The sequence below is a fragment of the Chionomys nivalis genome, chromosome 2 (genome assembly GCF_950005125.1).
Source record: "Chionomys nivalis chromosome 2, mChiNiv1.1, whole genome shotgun sequence".
Lineage (NCBI taxonomy): Eukaryota > Metazoa > Chordata > Mammalia > Rodentia > Cricetidae > Chionomys > Chionomys nivalis.
The window spans coordinates 60,313,507-60,332,776 of NC_080087.1; the positions used below are offsets into that span (position 1 = coordinate 60,313,507).

The 19,270-nt window shown below is 44.2% G+C and overlaps 1 protein-coding gene across 1 annotated transcript in view; it reads left to right on the forward strand.

Moving 5' to 3' along the window:
* The window catches only part of Popdc3 (popeye domain containing 3), a 28,640-nt gene extending 11,373 nt beyond the window's left edge, over positions 1–17,267 (forward strand). The window contains exons 2-4 of the mRNA XM_057762502.1: positions 13,739–14,461; positions 15,389–15,497; positions 16,599–17,267. Coding sequence (XP_057618485.1) covers positions 13,977–14,461; positions 15,389–15,497; positions 16,599–16,880 — 876 coding nt within the window. The 5' untranslated portion in view covers positions 13,739–13,976 and the 3' untranslated portion in view covers positions 16,881–17,267. The remainder of the gene's footprint in view (positions 1–13,738; positions 14,462–15,388; positions 15,498–16,598) is intronic.
* The last annotated feature ends 2,003 nt before the right edge of the window (positions 17,268–19,270 follow it).

The window sequence follows — 19,270 nt, forward strand, 5'->3', positions numbered from 1 at the left end:
TTGGTTGGCTTTGTTTTTTTTTTTTGTTTGTTTGTTTTTTGTTTTGGTTTTTCGAGACAGGGTTTTTCTGTAGCTTTGGAGCCTGTCCTGGAACTCCCTTTGTAGACCAGGCTGGCCTCGAACTCACAGAGCTTTGCCTGCCTCTGCCTCCCGAGTACTGGGATTAAAGGCGTGCACCACCACCACCGGGCTCTAAAAGGTTTGCTTCTAAACATTAAAAAAAAAAGTCACCATGGAACTGGGCCATAAGTTAAACATGGTTAAAGCTACAGTTTATCATAGCAAGTATTTTGAGTAGACTTTAATATCCATCGTTAAGATGTTTAGTAATTATTAACATGGCAAGGGAGGTGGGCATGCTCTAACATGCTTTCATAGACCAGCTTTATAAAAGGCCGAATAGTGCTGGTTATTGTTTAATAAATACTGTTACAAAGTAGTAGTGAACTTTTCAGTTTTGTGTAACTTGTCTCTAAACGCGAGTCTCTGAGCAAAGGAGAGTCTTTATGATAGGCATAAGAATTTGAGTGTTTCTCTTAGGCGTGGCTCACCTGGTGACTGTGGCCTGGGGGACAGAGCCACACAAAGTTTAGCTCTGCAAAGCTTACCTGTTGGTGCTGTGTACACATTGCTATCCTCCGACAGCACGTCCTGTCTTAGGCAGCAGCTACTTAGAAATCCTTATGTAACTACTGACTCTAGAAGAATAAGTATTACTTGTACACAACTCTTAATTATGTAAATACCCTTGTAATTTATAAACTAGGTCTACACAGTGTCAACATTTGAATTTCAGTAAAATGCCAGCTCTGTGAGGGAAGGAATTTGAATCATTGCATATATTGATTTGCTGGTTGTTTGAGAGTTAGTGCTATGATGCATGTTTTGAACATATGCATCACTCAAATACAACTGACATATTAAGGAAGAACTCGAGCATATGCAACCCTCCTGCTTTCTTCTGGATGATTTATTACACAAGAAAGTGTTGGTGAATGCATTAGGCTGTGGCCAGCTGACCTCCGCTATGGAGGCATACACAAAACACCGACACACACGTCTCACATGTGAACCACCTACCCTGACTTCATCACGCACTGCCCTCTGATGTCAGGTTTTGCTCTTCTTTCACGTGTATGACCTTTCCTATATGAAAACGGGTTCATTCAGCATTCCAAACATGTTTAAACAGCTCGGTTGGAAAGCACGAAATAGAGTTTGCTAATGAGAAGTCTTCATATTGAAGAGTAGCTGGAGATAATGAAGCATCTCGAAGAGCCCAGGTGTATGTGGCATCACTTTGGGGGTTGGGGGAGAATGGCTGAATCAGAGCTGCCAAGAGAAAAGCCTGTGGCTGGAATAGAATGCAGGTCAGAGAAGAGACTCAGGGAAATACAAGTGGAGAGAGTGTGGCGCACGGGGTGAAGAGAAAGCGCTGGCTGCTTCCAAACACCTTCAAAGGAGGTCGGTGCATGCTGCGGGGCTCTCTGAGTATTTGCCATGGCTGCTTTGAGGTTGCCAAGTGCTGTTGGACTAAACCCAAAAAGCTCCGAGGCGCAGTCTAGAAGTCAGTTGAGGAAAGCTTCACATTAGGTTAAAAATGAGTTTCTGATCAGACAGGTGCCTAATCTAGATGTGTGCTTCCCTGGGCTACATTTTAAATGAAAAAGATGCTTCCAGGCCTCATGGGAGATGGAAGATGTATTCCTTCCATGCATTCTCCCACTGCAACCCAACCCATGCATGCTACTTTCTGCCCCTCCACGTATTTGGTTTTTACCTCTTTTCTATTTGAGGTTAGGGTGCAGAGTGATCTCACTACTGGGCAGTCTGCAGTCTTTTTAATGGCCAAAGCCATATTTGTGTATCTTAGTCATTTTACATATATAAAGTTGTTCGAATCTAATCCTGAAGGGCGCAAACAGGGTTTGTCCTAGCAAGTCCAAGTACTCAGATTCAGACCATCCATGGAGCGCTGTGTCGAGGCAAGGGAACGGACACCGGCAGCCACTTGCATAGGGTTGACTCTGGGCTCTATGGATTGTATATCCTGAGGTAACCTGTTCAAACTCCTCACCTCAGCTTTCTCATATATAAAATGGTAACAAGAAAACTATCTACTTCAAAAACTTTTAGAGATTAATTAATATTCTATTTTAAGATCCTCAAGTTCTGAGCACACAATAAATGCTTAATAAATAAGACATGCTGTCAGTAGCATATCAGGGCAGAGAAGGAGGCCCCTGGATCCTGCATTAACTTCTCATTGGTCATCTGTTTTTACAGTAATCTCTATTGGTTAGGGTCGTACACGTTGAGGAATTAGAGTTGCTTGTTGTGCGTTCTTATAGACCAGATTTTGAGTGCTGGTCTCTGGGTGTGTGTTGAACATCAAATAGTTTTGCCTTATCTATGAGGCTGAGTTTTACAGAGGACTGACTGAACTGACAGTCATTCATAATTCAAGTCTTGAATGGTTTATGCATATCACAAGATTGGTATATGTATACCATAATTCTTCCTGAAGTGCTTTGACAGTGCAGAGGCTTCCTGGTTCTGTGAAGAGTGCTATGGGAGGCAACTTCTAGTGATGTTACTTTCCTGATCTTACTTTCCTGACTTAAAAGTAGTGGGGATTGAATATCCTGTGCCATAAATACTAGTATTACGTTAATGAAAGGCCTAATGTATAGTGACAGTTCTTAACTCTGTGTGTGATTAGCTTTCTGTTGGTATGTGTTTGTATGTGCCAATATATACCTTTATACACACACACTCACATAGTGCTAGATAGTTTTATTTGCCACAAGCTAAAGTCATCTAAGAGGAGGGAAACTCAATTAAAATACCTCCATAACATCTAGATGTAGGGCCTTTTCTTAATTACTGATTAATGAGAAAGGACCCAACATATTGTGTGTGGGGCCATCTCTGGGCTGGTGGTCCTGGGTTCTAGAAGAAAGCAGGCTGAGCAAGCCAGTAAGCAGCACACCTCCATGATCTCTGTATCATGCTTCCAAGTCCCTCTGTGCTTTAATTCCTGTCCTGACTTCCTTTGATGATGAACTGTGATGTGGAAGTATAAGCTGAATAAACCCATATATATATATATATATATATATATATATATATATATATATATATATATATACTTTTTTTTAAACACACACTTATTATTTTAGTTGCTGTAGGTCAGGAGTCCAGGATCCTCAGCCCACGGCCTCACAGATCTGCAGTCCACAGGGCAAATATATTTCATTTCTCATTTGAAATGCAGTCTTACAAACTCTCAGATAATTGGAGGTTTATGTCTCCCTGTGACTATAGGACTAAGGTCTTAATAACCTTATGCACTGTCTTGTTGATTCAGGTCTTTTATCTCATAGAGACCACTTATCTCATAGAAACTCCTCAGGTAGATCGCAACCTGGATGCTTGCCTTTCTCTGGTTCCACAGGAACATAGCTCTGACCTTCACCCCTCCTCTAGTCTTCTAATTGAGTGCCACATAACAGTCACAAGAGGGACTGTTTGACCCTCATTTCCCATAGAACATTGTCTAATTAAGCAGACATCTATCTCATCCCACTCACTGCTTCTTCTCATCCTCCAAAACTGGGAATTATATAGAGGGATTTATATAGAGGAGCTACATAGAGCACGCACAGGAACGGGGAGGGTGAATACTGAGGATTTATATAGAGGAGCTTCATAGAGCACGCACAGGGATGAGAGTGCAGATACTGAGGATTTATATAGAGGAGCTACATAGAGCATGCACAGGGATGGGGAGGTCAGATGAATCTTTGAGGTGTGTGATAAAATGTGAAGATAGTCATGGCTCAGATAATCAGGGATGAATGCCCTCTGTGATGTAGGGATCGGAGAAAGTGTGATGTTTTCAGGGATATTGCACACTGCTTAGTGAGAAAGATAAAAGTTGCAGCCCAGCCTGCAGAGTGACAGGACAGGGTCCTCCATGCACGGTCCAGTCTGCAGAGTGACAGGACAGGGTCTCCTCCATGCACAATGCAGCCTGCAGAGTGACAGGACAGGGTCTCCTCCATGCACAGTGCAGCCTGCAGAGTGACAGGACAGTGTCCTCCATGCACGGTCCAGCCTGCAGAGTGACAGGACAGTGTCCTCAATGCATGGTGCAGTCTGCAGAGCAACAGGACAGGGTCTCCTCCATGCCCTAAGGGAGAGCCGTCACTGGTGTGAGCCCTCTCGAACTCTGGAGGGCACAGAGATGTCTGATTTCAGTATATTCATGCATTTGATGAAATACCATCAGAATATAGAATGAAAAAATTAAGCCAAGTATTATAATTACTTGGACAAGTGAAACTCTCCTAATGTAAAAGGAAAAATTATGTTTCCCTTGGTAGATTAGAGGGGCCTATAGCCTCAGTGTTGGCCATTCCTGTAAGCAGAAACTAGACGGTGACACCAATGCCTTGGCTAGCAACTGGTTGCCTGTGGCACATAAATATTGTAGCCAATATCTTTCACATTTTGTCAGCTCTCTGTTCATGATCTTGGATGATTCTTGCATTCTTCTATGCTAATGCATTATACATATGCACTGTTCACCAGCATCTTGCCAAGTCTCTACCCCCTCTTCTTACTTAAGAGACTCCCTACCAACATTGTTCAATAGAAATAGAATGCAAGCAACATCTTTTTACAAAGATTTTACTATTTTCACCTTTACGTGCTTTGCCTGCGTATGGCCCTGCACCATGAGTGTGCAGTCCGCACAGAGGTCAGAAGATGTTGTCACATCCCCTCGAACTTTAGGTATAGATGGTAGTGAACCATCATGTGGGTGCTGGCAACAACGTGGATTCTCTGGAAGAGCAGCCAGTGAGCTTAACAACTGAGCCTTGTCTACACTCCACCCCTCCCAACACACACGTGATCTTTAACTTTCCCAGTGGCAACATTTATTTAAGAATAGGTGGAAATAGCTTTAATGGTAGATTTTCTTTAACTCACTATCTCCAAAGCACTCTCATTTCTAACTGTAATCAGTAAGAATTATGAGCAACACATTCTCACTTCTCTACTGTCCTCAGAACCCATCGTGAACAATGCATCTCTTTAGATGTTCTGTGTTTGTGTGGCCAACAGCTGCCCATTCCCAGCACAGTTCCCAAAGCCCTGACTCTGGTCAAGAAGGTTTAGAGAATCCAGTTCCGACCACCCATGTGGAGACTCGTGACTGTCTATAACTCCAGTTCAGGGGATCCGATGCCCTCTTCTGACCTCCATGGGTATGGCATGCACATAGTGCACAAATATACAGGCAAGCTATACAATCATACACATAAGATGGAAAATAAAAAATGTAAAAAACCATAAAATAGCTACAACCTAGCAAGTATCTGTCAATTTACTTACTACGAAATATCTACAAGTCTTAGGCTCTTTTAGAATGATCAGCGTGAGGAACAAAAACACCTCCTTTGCTAAGCAAAAAAGACAAATAGAAACACTTGTGCTGGCTTTCTTTTACTGTGACAGGTATAAGGGTGACCAACTTACAAAGAGGGGAGGTTCATTCACAACTTTGGAGAGTTCAGTCTGAGGTTGGCTTATCTTTTTTTTTTTTTAATTTATTTTTTGGTGGCTGGATATGGTAGCTCATACCTTTAATCCCAGCACTCTAGAGGCAGTGGCAGAAAGAGCTACATGAACTAGAGGCCGGGCTAGTCTACATAGTCAGGTCAGGTTCAGGCCAGCCAGAACTATAAAATGAGACCCTATCTTAAAAAATGATTTATTTTATTTATGTCTGTACTCATGTATCTCTGTGACTATATGATTGAACATATGTGTGTGTGTGTGTGTGAAAGGGGTACCAGTGAAGGCTGAAAAAGCTTGATCTGGAGTTATGGGTATTGCATGCTACCCAGTGTCTTAGTTAGGGTTCTTATTGCTGTGAAGAGACATCATGGCCACAACAACTCTTAGAAAGAAAACATTTAATTAGAATGGTTTACTTAAAATTTCAAAGGTTCAGTCCATTACCATCATGATGGGGAGCATGCCAGCATGCAGACAGATGTGGTGTTGGCTACATTGTGACTTTCAGGCAACGGGAAGTTGGCTGAGACACTGGACAGTATCCTGAGCATAAGAAACCTCAAAACTCACAGTGACACACATCCTCCAACAAAGCCATACCCACTCCAACAAAGCCACGTCTCCTAATAGTGCCATTCCTTATGAGATTATGGGGGCCGATTAGATTCAAACTACCACATCCAATATAGGCTCCAGGATGCAAACCTTGGTCCTGTGGTAGTTTGGATGGGATGGCTTCCGTGGGCTTTTATGTCTGAATACTTGATCTCAATTGGTGAAACTGTTTGGGAAGGATTAGGAAGTGTGGAGGAGGAGGTGTGTCACTCAGGGTAGGCTTTGAGGTTCCAAAAGCCATCCATGTTATCTCTCTCTGCTTCCTGATGTAAGCTCTCAGTGGCTGTCCAGCACCATACCAGCCAGCTTGCTGCCCTTCTTACCACCATGATAGGCATGGGCTCCAACCCTCTGGAACCATGAACCCCAAAGTAAACATTTCCTTTCCTGAGTTGCCTTGGTCACGGTGTGCTATCATAGCAATAGAAAGGGATCTGATATAGTCGTCATGACTGAGTAACAAGCACTCTTGCCTGTTGAATCATCTCCTCAGCCCCAGGCCTGTTGTTGTTGGGTCTGTGGTGAAGCAGCATGGTAGGAGGGATGTGCTGAAGTGAAGCTGCTCACCTTCTCATAGCCAGACAGAAAAAAGAAAAAAGGCAAGTGCTGAATGTCAACATCTCCTTCAAGGGCATGGCCACATAGCTGGAAACTTCTCAGTTGTTCCACCTCTTGAAGTTTCAGCCACCACCCTGGTAGCACTAAGCTGGGGACTTGATCTTTGTGTGGACATCTCAGAACCAAATCGTAGCAGAAAAGAAGAAGAATATGGGCCTTGACATTCCCTTTAAAATGCGGATTAAAATCCAAAGCTTGTTCTCTGCAAGCTTCTTCCCTTTTTCCTCCTCTTGGATTAACCCTAGTTCTTCACCTTAATGGCCTATCAAAATCCCCCAAAAGATCATGAAAACACCCCTCAGCTGGAGCACGTGGCAGGCCTGTTAACAGTCTTTGAAGTTGGCACAAGCACAGACCTAGTGATATCTTGGGTCAGCTCTGCAAGTCAGCACTACGTTTTGACCAGTGATGGAACGATCTCATCCCATATTACTCTGAGTCACTTGTTTCAGATTACAGGGACTCGTAATGTGTTGCCCAATCCCTTGACTTATCAGCTAGTAAACAAGGTTAAAAATCTTTCAGGCACAGTGAGACCAAGGCCCTGGTGAATAGAAACATGCACTGGCTAGCCGAGTCAACAGCTAGTGAGCTATAGCCAGCATACCTCCCACAGAGACACAGCTGGGGACCCAGAGTGTAGCACCCAGGAGGCAGCAGGGCAGGGCAGTAAGTCCTTTTGGAATGACCAAACTGATAAGCAAGCTGATAAGTCCAGATAAATAAGGGTAATTCAGATGTCAATCATCTAATATTAGGGTGCCTAAGACTCACCTGGGAGCTTGCTAGAATGAGAAGGACAGAGTTGGCAGTTTGGCTGTCAAGGTGACTCTGTCGTGAGTGCTTTGGAGGACTTACTGCCCTGCCGTGCTGCCTCATGGGTTCTAAGTCTTTGCATTAACCACTGCTCACTGTGAGAACAAGCCTCCTTGACTGAGGCTGAGAGCCTTAATCCACGGATAAAACATAATATTTAGAAGGCAGCTTGATATTATGTCCGCTTAGCAAAACAACAGTAGTAGGTTTTTCTCCTAGACTTGTGTGTTTGCAGAAGCTGGGAAGCTAGAAGGGGCAGGACTTGGTGTGGGGGACAGTAGAACACATGCAACATGAAGGTGGATGAGAGGAGCACAAATGGCGGAAAGGTGAGAGAGGGTGTGGGGTAGGTCAGCCAAAACTAACACATGAAAAAGAAATACGGAAACCTAGTACTTTGTAGGCTAATTAAGATATGTAATTTAAGAAAAACCAGGGCTCAGTGGATTTAGTTTGAATCCCCAAAGCTCATAAAAGCCAGATGCATCTCTGTGTATCTGTAAACACAGCGCTCCTACAGTGGAGTGGGAGGCAGAGACAGAATTCCCAGGAGCTCACAGGCCAGCCAGCCTTGTGTATGCTACAGAGAACAACAATGGGACTCTGTTTCAAACAAGGAAGGGGAGGACCAAGCCCTGAGGTCGTCTTCTGAGTTCTACACATGTGCAATGGTGCACACACATGCACACACACAGTTTGAACAGAAGTACCCTGCATGGGTGGATAATGCCATTTCTGTAGCTATATGTTGTTAAAGGAATATCCTGAGTTGTTGACCAGGGGAGACCCCAAAAGCCCCTAAAGCAATGCAGAATATTGCCATTGCTGTTAGTTATGCCCCAGACCTGGACAACAAGACCCTATTGCTGAAGATGCCATACACTTTGGTTTTAGAACACAGAAAAATTAAGTTGAAACTGAGCTAGACACTTCCTCCCTGCTGGCTCGCTCCCATGGTGCTGGAAGGGACCATGGAAGGTACAGGTTGCTGGGGTAGAAGAGTCATCAGTTGTCTTATGCAGCTGTCAACGCTGCAAGGCACAATCCTGACCTGCCAAGCAAGAACGCTCCCACTGGTGAAATAGTGGCATTGTAGTTATGGGAGTAACCAACTGCCTTATGATTAGATTTGAGGTCTGCTTAACAGGAGGGAATTCATGCCTTGTACTAGAAACCTGGTCAAAAACTCATGGATGGGGAGGTCATAAATATACCCAGGGTGGGGGAGGTTACTTACTATTTACTTTTTAGACCAAGTCCCACTGTGTAGCCTAGGCTGGTCTCTAATTCATCATCCTGCCTGTTGGGATTTCTGGAGTTGCCACCTTACCAAAGTTTCTGGTGCTACTTAAAGTAGAAAGAATAGGTGGTGCTTCCCCTGCTTGTTGGTGACTCAGTGTCCTAGGCTCCCATGGAGAACAGAGGGCAGAGTGAGAGCAGTGGCTTCTAAGTCCTGGTGACATGCAGCAGCAGCAGACTGGTGTGGTAAGGAATGCATGTAACGTTTGAGCTGTTTGACCTTGAACAACTTACGTATCTTCTCTGAATTTCAAAATTTTCATCAGTAAAATTGAGATAAAATTACCTGTCCCATAGGGTTGTTCTGAGAGATTGTTTTTAAAATCTGCCTGGCACGTAGGTACTTAGTAAATGTACCATCTTGAGGATAAGTAGAAAAAAAAAGACAGCTAAAGAAACTGAGAACTTGACATATGGAACACATACTGAAGTTGGGATCTGATTTTAATTAATGAGTAGAATATTGGAATTTTGAACTTGTGGGTTGCTTGGCAATCCACACTAACTCAATAGCACTGGTACCAGACTAGTTGTTATCTTAATCGTAGCAGGGACGAAATGTTCTTAAGAATCTCAAGATTGTAGGCCAAGGATTCCCTGTGAATTTGGGGTTGGTCCAGATGTTTGGGGTGGGGAGAGTTTTCCCACCTCATCAGTACGTTAGTGCTGAAGTGTCTCTGAGGTTGGGCTTTACCCTGTGTCTGTGTCCCTAGGGCAAACAGAAGGTGTTTCAACATCCCACATTAGGACTGGAATATCCCAGCATATTCAACCAATACCCACTGAATGCCAGGGGTCAGGCACACAGTAACATCTGTCTCTGGCCCTGATGCCAGGGATCAGGCACACAGTAACATCTGTCTTTGGCCCTGCTGCCCTTTAGAATTTCAGATCCTAGGGGAAGAATCAGTCACCATTAAATAACACAGCAAATGGTTTCGTGAGTGACTGTGTCTCCAGAAGCAGACTTATGAATTGAACAGTATAAGCAGATAGAACAGGTCTCAAACATCCATTGAGAAGTGCTTTAGTTTCCTGACAAACCTGTTCCCCACACTCTAACACATTGGAGCATCCATGCTACAGGATGTAACTAAATTCCCTTTCACCTGCAGTCAGGGACTTCACCAGACTGTGCCCAGCTCCCCAGGGACTTCACCAGGCTGTGCCCAGCTTCTTAGGGACTTCACGAGCCTGTGCCCAGCTCCCCAGGAATTTCACCAAGCTGTGCTCAGTTCCCCAAAGATTTCACCAGGCTGTGCCCAGCTCCCTAGGGACTTCACCAGGCTGTGCCCAGCTCACCAAAGATTTCGCCAGGCTGTGCCAAGCTCCCCAGGGACTTCACAAGACTGTGCCAAGCTCTCCAGGGACTTCACAAGGCTGTGCCAAGCTTCCCATGCTTGGCATGATGGTTTAGATTCTGTGTCCCTCAGGCAGTGAGATAATAAATGTGAATGCTCTAAGCAGCTATGTGCAGTTCTGGGCTAATCTTCATCAGTGTGCCACCAGAATGATCCTACCTGCCACTGAGGATGCTCTTATCATCTTATGCATCTTATTCCTTTATAATTCACAGTCCTAAAGATTCAGGAGAAAAACTGAATAAACCTGGAAGTATTTGGTTAGTTTGCTAGACTTTGTCTCCACCATTTGTAGCTTAGTGAGCAAGACAAGTTCCTTGTACTTGGGCGTCTCCACAGTTATTCACACACAACATGGCATGGCCTGGGGGTCTGTGAGTCAGGCAGCTGGTGGATGAATCATGTTCAGCCTTCAGAGCGATAGTGACACATGGCAGAGGCCCTTTCCTGCCCATCACCTGCTCCTGTCAGTTCTTCCTCTTCTAATAAAGTACATCTGTTGTGGTGACTGGATAAAAACACACCAGGGTGGGTGTGGAGTAATTTAATCAGGGCAAGTCAAAATGCTTCAGCGGTCCTGTGTCCAGGATGGAGAGAAGTCCTGGTAGGAACTCTAATGCGACAGAAGTAGGCCGGAAGCACAGCTCCTCCTAGAACCGTGCTGGATCAACTTCTGGAATATAGAGACCTGGACATATCCTCCAAGGGAAACATCTTAAGGGAGAGACTCCCCTGTGCTCCCTTCTGAATCGCTATACGCGTTTTACATGGCCTTTCCCTTACCAGGATCGTCTTAACATTTTGCTGAGGATTATAAATTTTTAAGGAAGTTCAAACCACAGTTCAGAAACCTTCTAGCAATTTTTTTCATATTGGTTTTTGTGACTGGGTTGAGAATCCCGGTTTTAAAAGTAGAACAGAAGGAGTGACATTTGCAGGCTGGTATTTGCAGTTCTCACTCATCCTTGCATTTTAAAAGCTGTTCCTTGTTGTGACAGCCCAAGTAGTAGAGAATTGTGTGTGTTGCTTTTCCAAGAGCAGAAGCTGAGCATGCTCAGAATGCCGGTCGGCTTGCATCGTGGGTCTCACAGATCGACTAGGTCTGTGAGATGCTTGAAATGCCTTTTGAAACAAGAGAAAATCCCAATGGCACTCTAAGGCGTGTATCTACTAAGCCTTTTGTCCGTTCTTGCTCACCTCCTTCCTCTTTCTCTTCTTCCTTCTTTCTAATTCGCCTGGTGGGGCTCTCATTAGTTGAGAAAAGGTTCAGGTTGAGGAGCGCCAACAGCAGTGGCACCTTCAATTCAGCTTCTGGTTCCGTGAGTGCTGACCTGTGCCTTCCCACTCAGTAAGACATGTTCGATTCTGTGTGTGGAGTTGATCTTTTTTCCGAGACACAGCTGTGATACATGGGACTCTAACAGGTGTCCCGGAAGACAGTACATACAGCATCCACGTTCAAGGTTCTTGCATGTTCAAGGTTCTTGCATGTTAGTGTTTTTCACGACTCAACCTAGAGGATTCTTCCCAGTGAAGCCATCAGTAGTGAGGAAGTGGTGGGGTGAAAGATCCCGGACCTCCATCAACATGCCCAGTTCTCTCTAGACCCAGGGCCCATGTTAGCATTTTTACAACGTGGTTGAAAGAGTAGAGAATACATGAGCAGAAGTGAACAGTCAACAATATCATTGATCGTCTGGTAAATGTTTAAGTAACAGGAATTAATAAGTATTTATATGGATTTGATGTTAACCTGAACCACTGATCCAGAAAATTATGCTGTCCTATACTATTATCTGAATCTTACCAAACATTTCACAAACTATTATGCATTCTTAAAGATCTGTCATTTCCTATGTTTCCTGATTTATTTGGGGCTTTTTTTGTTGTTTTGTTTGTTTGTTTGTTTTGTTTTGTTTTTCAAGACAGGGTTTCTCTGTAGTTTTGGAGCCTGTCATCAAACTCACAGAGATCCACTTGCCTCTGCCTCCCAAGTTCTGGGATTAAAGACATGCACCATGTTACCACCACCTGGCTATTTGGGGCCCTTATAAGGTCAGGTTTAAACCATCTTCCATGGAAGACCATGTGACTGGATCCAGCACAGGGACACAGTTCTGAAGTCCTGCTTTGCTGTGACTGTTGCATACTCTGAATGTAACCCTGGCTCCTCTGAGCCCCAAATTTTTCATCTATAAAGTGTAAATACTGTAGCATCCAGACGGTATCCCTCAAGAGAGGAGGAGCTTGAAAGGTCTACGGTTCATCGCAGAGAGCTTGTTCAAAACAATACATATCCCTGGGAACTGCCCTCAGTGATCCTTATTCAATATCTGAAATGCATTATATTTAATATGGGGAAAATCTATGACGCTCCACTTCAATCACTGTGTCACGTGATTCTGAGTTACTCTGGATCACTGCTATAGAGACAAGCTGACTATAAAGTATTTAGTCACCTTGTGTCCTAGTTTGCTGTCTGTTGCTATGACTGAAACTTTACTTGAGGAGGAAAGGATTCATTGCATCTCACAGTTAGTGTCCATCATTGAGGCAACTCAGGGCTGGAGCTCAATGCAGGAACTGAGAGCCAAGAGCTGAAGGAGACCATGGAGAAGCGTGGTACTGATTTGTTCCCCATGGCTTACCAAGTTAGCTTTCTCATATAACTCCCGACCACCTGCCCAGGGCTGGTACCATCCACAGTGGCCCGGGCCCTTCCACATCAATCACTAACCAAGAAAATGCCCCACAAATTTGCCTTCCATCATCTGATGGAGGCAATTACTCAATTAAGGTTCCTTCTCAGGGGCAGGTCACATCTTGCTTCTTCAGTGGTCTGGGCTAGACTGTGGGGAATGGGCATCCTCCTTCCTAGAATTCTCTTGTTCTTATTGCCCCACCTCTACTTCCTGTTTGGTTGACCTGCCTATACTTCCTGCTTGGCCAACCAGCATTTATTTAAAACACAATTGACAGAATACAGACAATTCTCCTGCACCAGACTCTAGTTTGCAAAAAGTAAACCTGTACACCCTGATGAAGAAGAAGTAGCTAGCTGGGGCTGAAGAGATTGCTCAATGGTTAAGAGCACTGTCTGCCCTTCTAGCAGATCTGGGTTCAATTCCCAACACCACATGGCCGCTCACAACTGTCTGCAACTCCAGTTACATAGGATCCAACACCCTCATGCAGATATAGATACAGGCAAAACACCAATGCACATAAAAGAAAAATACACTAACAAAAAAGAAATAGCTAGCCAATTGTAGTAAATATGCTTTTATTAGAAATTTAATTAATATCTGTGCCTAAAACATCCTGATTTCCTAACAATAGGAAGTCAATTTGCATAAGTAATGCTGTTGATTCATTAAGTAAAGCACCATTCATTCTATTTGCTCAATTAGATCATCTTCTGTCCCTTTTCTCTTACACAGGAAATAGAGAAATCTTTGAGGACTTGGTCTAAATCAGGAGGCCAGATGAGCTTAAGGAAACTGGTGCTGAATCCGTAGATTTTCGGCTCTGTGCCCACTAAACCCCTCGTCATGCCAGCTTCAGCATATCCTGCTCTGTGAGGAGTAAGCAGCATTCGGTGATGGAAAAGCAAAGGACTCCGGTACTGGCTTCGGTGTCATCTAAACTGAACTGACAAGGGAGGCAGAGAGTACAGCCATGGAAAAGAATTCAAGTTTGTGGAAGAGCCTGGTGGCTGAGCACCCAGTCTGCACGGCCTGGAAGCAAGAGGCCGAAGGCGCCATTTACCACCTCGCCAGTATCTTGTTTGTAGTAGGTTTTATGGGTGGCAGTGGGTTCGTCGGGCTCCTTTACGTCTTCAGTCTGCTGGGGTTGGGTTTCCTGTGTTCCGCGGTCTGGGCGTGGGTAGACGTCTGCGCTGCTGACATATTTTCCTGGAATTTTGTGCTGTTTGTGATCTGCTTCATGCAGTTTGTTCACATTGCATATCAAGTTCACAGCATAACGTTTGCCCGAGAATTCCAGGTACTGTACAGCTCGCTTTTCAAGCCCCTCGGGATCCCTTTGCCGGTCTTCAGAACGATTGCTCTCAGCTCTGAAGTGGTTTCTCTGGAAAAGGAGCACTGTTATGCCATGCAAGGGAAGACCTCCATTGATAGACTCTCCATGCTTGTCTCCGGAAGGTTTGTACCCTCCATGCTCCGTCCTTCCCTATAGCAGTTGTCTGTGTTTCTTTGCTCTATATTTTTCCATCTTGGGGCAGGATAGTCCTGGGTGGCATTCAGCACCCTGAGACTTGGAGAAATCTTTGAGACATGAATTATAGGTGCCGATATTTAGAGAACATTGTTTACTTGGTTCAGGAGATAATCTAGTCTTTCATCTTAGAAATAAAGCTCACAAGCCATGAAACCGATGCATGAGTTTAGCTCTGTGGATGCAGGAGCTGCATTGTAGCTACTCACCGAATGTCAAGAAGGACAAAGCAGCTTGAACGGATAAACCCTTCACTGGGACACAAGCATTTTGTGTAGACTCTTCTGGCATTCTTCTACATAACTGGGAACTTTTGATTTTATATTATCAAATTTATTTAGTAGTTTCTAACATCCACCCCCTTGTGTGAAGTGGGAGCAATGACTTCAAGAGTATGAATGTATAAACGTTAACCTTAGAAAAGTCTGAGGGGGCAAACGATAATATGTTTTTCATGTAAACGAAAAGATTAAACCTTTGACTCACAGAGGTGCTTGTAGCAGATCTCCACTATGCTCTTAAACCCCCTTCGACATAATAAGAAAATCTGACTGAGTACACTCAAGTCTTGTGCCAAAACACAATATCCAGAGGGACGGAATGCATCCACGTGTACCCTGATGATTTTTTTTTTTGGTGAATTTCCCCTATGACTATTCCAGATGCTAAGTGAGGAGCATCAATGCCCAGATCTTCTAGGGTACCAAGGTAGTATCTGCGTTCAATATTTGGTTCTTCCAAATTCACCAGGGAAGAAGTCACCAGAGGCTGGAAGGACATTCCCCCACACTACACGGCCAAGTGTGTACACATTTTCTTCTCCCCTTACAAGAGATGTTCTTGTGTCTTGCTAGGATCAGAGTGACGGTTGATGGCGAATTTCTGCACCACATCTTCCCCTTTCAGTTCCTGGATTCTCCGGAGTGGGATTCTCTAAGACCCACAGAGGAAGGCATTTTTCAGGTGAGGGCTGAAGAGGCTCCATGGTTAACACCCCAATCTTCTGAGCAGACAAATCTTAGTTTTAAAGCAAGCATGCATACACATAAGGCAACATATAACACAGCCTTGATTTATATTGACCTTGGGGATACAGTTTGCCTCATGCAGCCTTCCCAATTCTTAGTCCTACTGACTGATGTTGCAGTCACAAAGAGAATGACTGTGGCAGGAAGGAGTCTGATGGCTACTGTCTAAATGTCCTGTGTTGAACCTCAGATCTGGGGATTAACATGTGATAACCAAGATCTGACTTTCAACACTGTTGGTTGGTGTGATAGTTTAGAATATGCCAAGAGAAGAAATTACACTTACTATAAAATAAGTGACTTTTAAAAATTTTAAAAAATGCTTGAGTTATTTCTAAACTTGCTGTCACTTCCGGCTGCCATGTGTTGGTAGGCTTAGACAATCATTTCAGTTGGTTCCATTTATGATGCTATACTGTTTCCTATAAACAGGTTCATGCAAATTCAAATTCATATAAATATGTGATATTACATATTAAAAAGTGGTATTAGTATTCTATATTGTACCAGAGAAAGGGTGTTAGTGTTAAAAGTTAGGTATCTTTCTCTGATATTAGCCAGCTCTATGCTTTCATTTTCATATCAAATAGCTCTGCAAAATGCAAGACACAATCAAGAGGAGCACTGTGCAAGCACTGTGATTAGATAAGAAGTAAATAATGTAGTTTAATTTATTTTAATATTTAATATCTTAGGTTTTGTAATATTTTTTAACCTAAGAGGATAGTAAGAAATTCAAATAAAATTTGGGGCAGAAGAACTTGGTTGAAGGAGCTGGAGAGATGGCTCAGTGGTTAAGAGCACTGGCTGCTTTTGCAGAGACATGGGTTTAGTTCCCAGCACCCACATAGCAGCTCATATCATCTGTAACTCCAGTTTCAGGGGTTCTGACACCCTGTACTGGCCCCTTTGGGCACTGCACACATGTGGTATATATCCATACATGGAGGCCAAACACTCATACACATAAAAATAAATCTTTAATAATGGTGCTTGAATCTCTCGCTTTCTGGTTTATGTGTCTTCATGACTTTAGGTAACCCTCACAGCGGACACTGATTGTCGGTATGTGTCTTGGAGGAGAAAGAAACTATACCTGCTCTTCGCTCAGCACCGCTACATCTCCCGCCTGTTTTCTGTGTTGATTGGCAGCGACATTGCAGATAAACTCTATGCCTTGAATGACAGGGTATACACTGGAAGAAAACATCACTATGATATCCGGTTACCCAACTACTATCAAATGTCAAGTCCAGACTTGTCCAAATCACCCCTAAGGGAACAGTTTCGCAATTCCAGACAACACTGTAACAAATGACATCAAAACCTGAAGCTGTGTGATTACTATGAAAAAGACTTCATCATTCCTCAGCCCAGTTAGCACACTGATATTTTTATAACTTAAATTCAAAGTCTAGATGTCATTGACAGCTGTTTGATTGAATGTCACTTCTGCACTGCAAATAAAATTTACAAATTTTCTTGTATTCCATGTTCTTATAATGAGATAGGAAGATGAGTAATGACGGGCAGTTTGCCCTTTTTTTCCGCATCAGAACTGAGAGAATGGAATTTCACGTTCTCCAATATTTCCTCAAACATGCCTCAAACATGCCGTCTTGTACTGTTGGCCCAGGAGAAGCACTTAGCGAATGTTCTTAACATGAGAGCAGGTTGCCACTGTCCACAGACCCACTTCGAGAATCTGCTTTTTTTTTTTTTTGCAAGAATCTCTGTAAGTTCCACTGTTGTTGTGGGAAGCAGTTACTTCTTTTCCATGTGAAGTTCTTTGATATGACTAAAAAGCAGAATAAATGTAAGAAAAATGTGCCAGTTTGAAGACTGCTTTCTTGCTCTGAACAAGTCCTGAGCTTATGCTTCACGGTGACCATTACAGGAGACGACTCGCAGAAAGCAAAACTGCATGACAACACCTGCGTGGAAAGAACAGCCACAAACAGTAAGAATGCACATCTTTTGAGGTCCCTGCGCTCAGCTGCAGAGGCAGCTGTTTGACCAGGGGTGGGGGGTGGGGAATTCCACAGTGAATTCCCAGGCATGGAAGAAGAGATCCTTAGGTGCAGACCTCATCCCTGTCTTTAGAAAGCGGACTTTCTGAAGCTCGTGTGCAGTGGCCCTCCATAGAAAGAGCCCTTACAGATTTGACAAATGGACCTTTTGCCCTGTTTGTGGCTCTGGGTTATAAGCTGGGCGCTGATGATAGCTTTATCTAGTGATAGCGGAGATTCATCCATCCCTCACTGAGCTTACATCCTGGGGGCAGGAGAGAAGATAAACCAGAAAGGCTTCTGAATGCAGAGTGCTGGGGCCAAGGGGAAAGAGAGAGCAAAGCAGGCAGATGGGGGAGGGTGGCAGTGTGATTAAGGTGATGGGGGAAGGTCTCCGCCACAAGAGGCCATGCTTACCAAAGACCTGGAGGAGAGAACTGTCTATGCCGATGCTGGGGAAGGGCCCTGTGAGCAATGGGGAGCACAAGCAGGGGCCTGGGCAGAGCACAGCGGGGGGCCAGTTCAGGGCCAATGGGAAAGCCAGCGTGGTTGGAGCAGAGTGAGCACAAAGAGAAAGGTGGTTAACTGTAGGAAGGTTGGGTGGGGCCAGTCATAGGAAATTGGACTTGTGTTCAGCAGCCACTGTGGGATTTGAAATAGAATAGTGATGTGTTCTGCCCTGTGATCACTTGGCCTGCTGAGGACAGGGGTGTGGAGAGGGGAGGAGAAGGGTGTTGTTGTGGAAGGGGAAATTGGGAGTAAGAGTCAGATGCCCTAAACCCTGAACGTGAGTCAGAACTCAACGGTCTGGCTTAGAGATACAGCTCTGGTATATTTAGCAGTCGATGGTCTCTGAACTCATGAGGAGATGCCAAGTGAGAGAATGGATCAGGACAAAAGTAGCCCCAGGACCTTTCCAGGGAGGAATTTCTTAATGATCAGGGGTAAGGAGGAGTCAGTGCAGGGCATGGAGGAGCAGCCAGTGAGGCAGCAAGGGTGCAAGGGAGTCTGAAGTTCCAGAAGCTGCGTGAAGACACTGGTCACAGACCTGTTTCTAGAATCTGCTTTTTTGTGACAATCGCTGACAAATGCAAGTCCCACTGTTGGTGCGGGAAGCAGCAGTTGCTTCTTTTACTTGTGAAGTTCTCTGATGTGACTGAAAAGTGGCATGAGTGGAAGAAGTGACATGTCCATTTGAAGACTAGTGTCTTGCTACAAACAAGTCCTGAGCTTCGCTTTACAATGACCATTACAAGAGGCGACTCACAGAAAGCAAAATCACATCCCTGCACACCTCTCACCTGGTGTTAAAATTATCAGTCGGTATTGACATCTGAAAGACACAAAGACCCAAATCTCCCTCAGAGTAACTGCCAGGAAAGAACAATGAAGGATCTTAATGTGGCTGAGAGGTTGAATCTTGAGAGGTCTGGAATAAAGCATTGAACTGAGCCGGGAGGAAGTACACTGGTGAGCTTCACCAGGAACCTTTTGGTTGTGTGGTAACAGAGAAGAGCTTGGTGAAAACAGACCCAAGAGGAATGGGGGGCAAGGCATGGAGAGCCAGGTTTGCTTTCTGAGCCCTTCTGATTTGAAGAGTAATTGAAAGAGATGCTCAGTCCCCTGAGCGAGCAGTGGGATTGAAAAGGAAATGGCGACTGCTGGTAAAGATATGGAAAGAGGCACCCACGTATGCAGA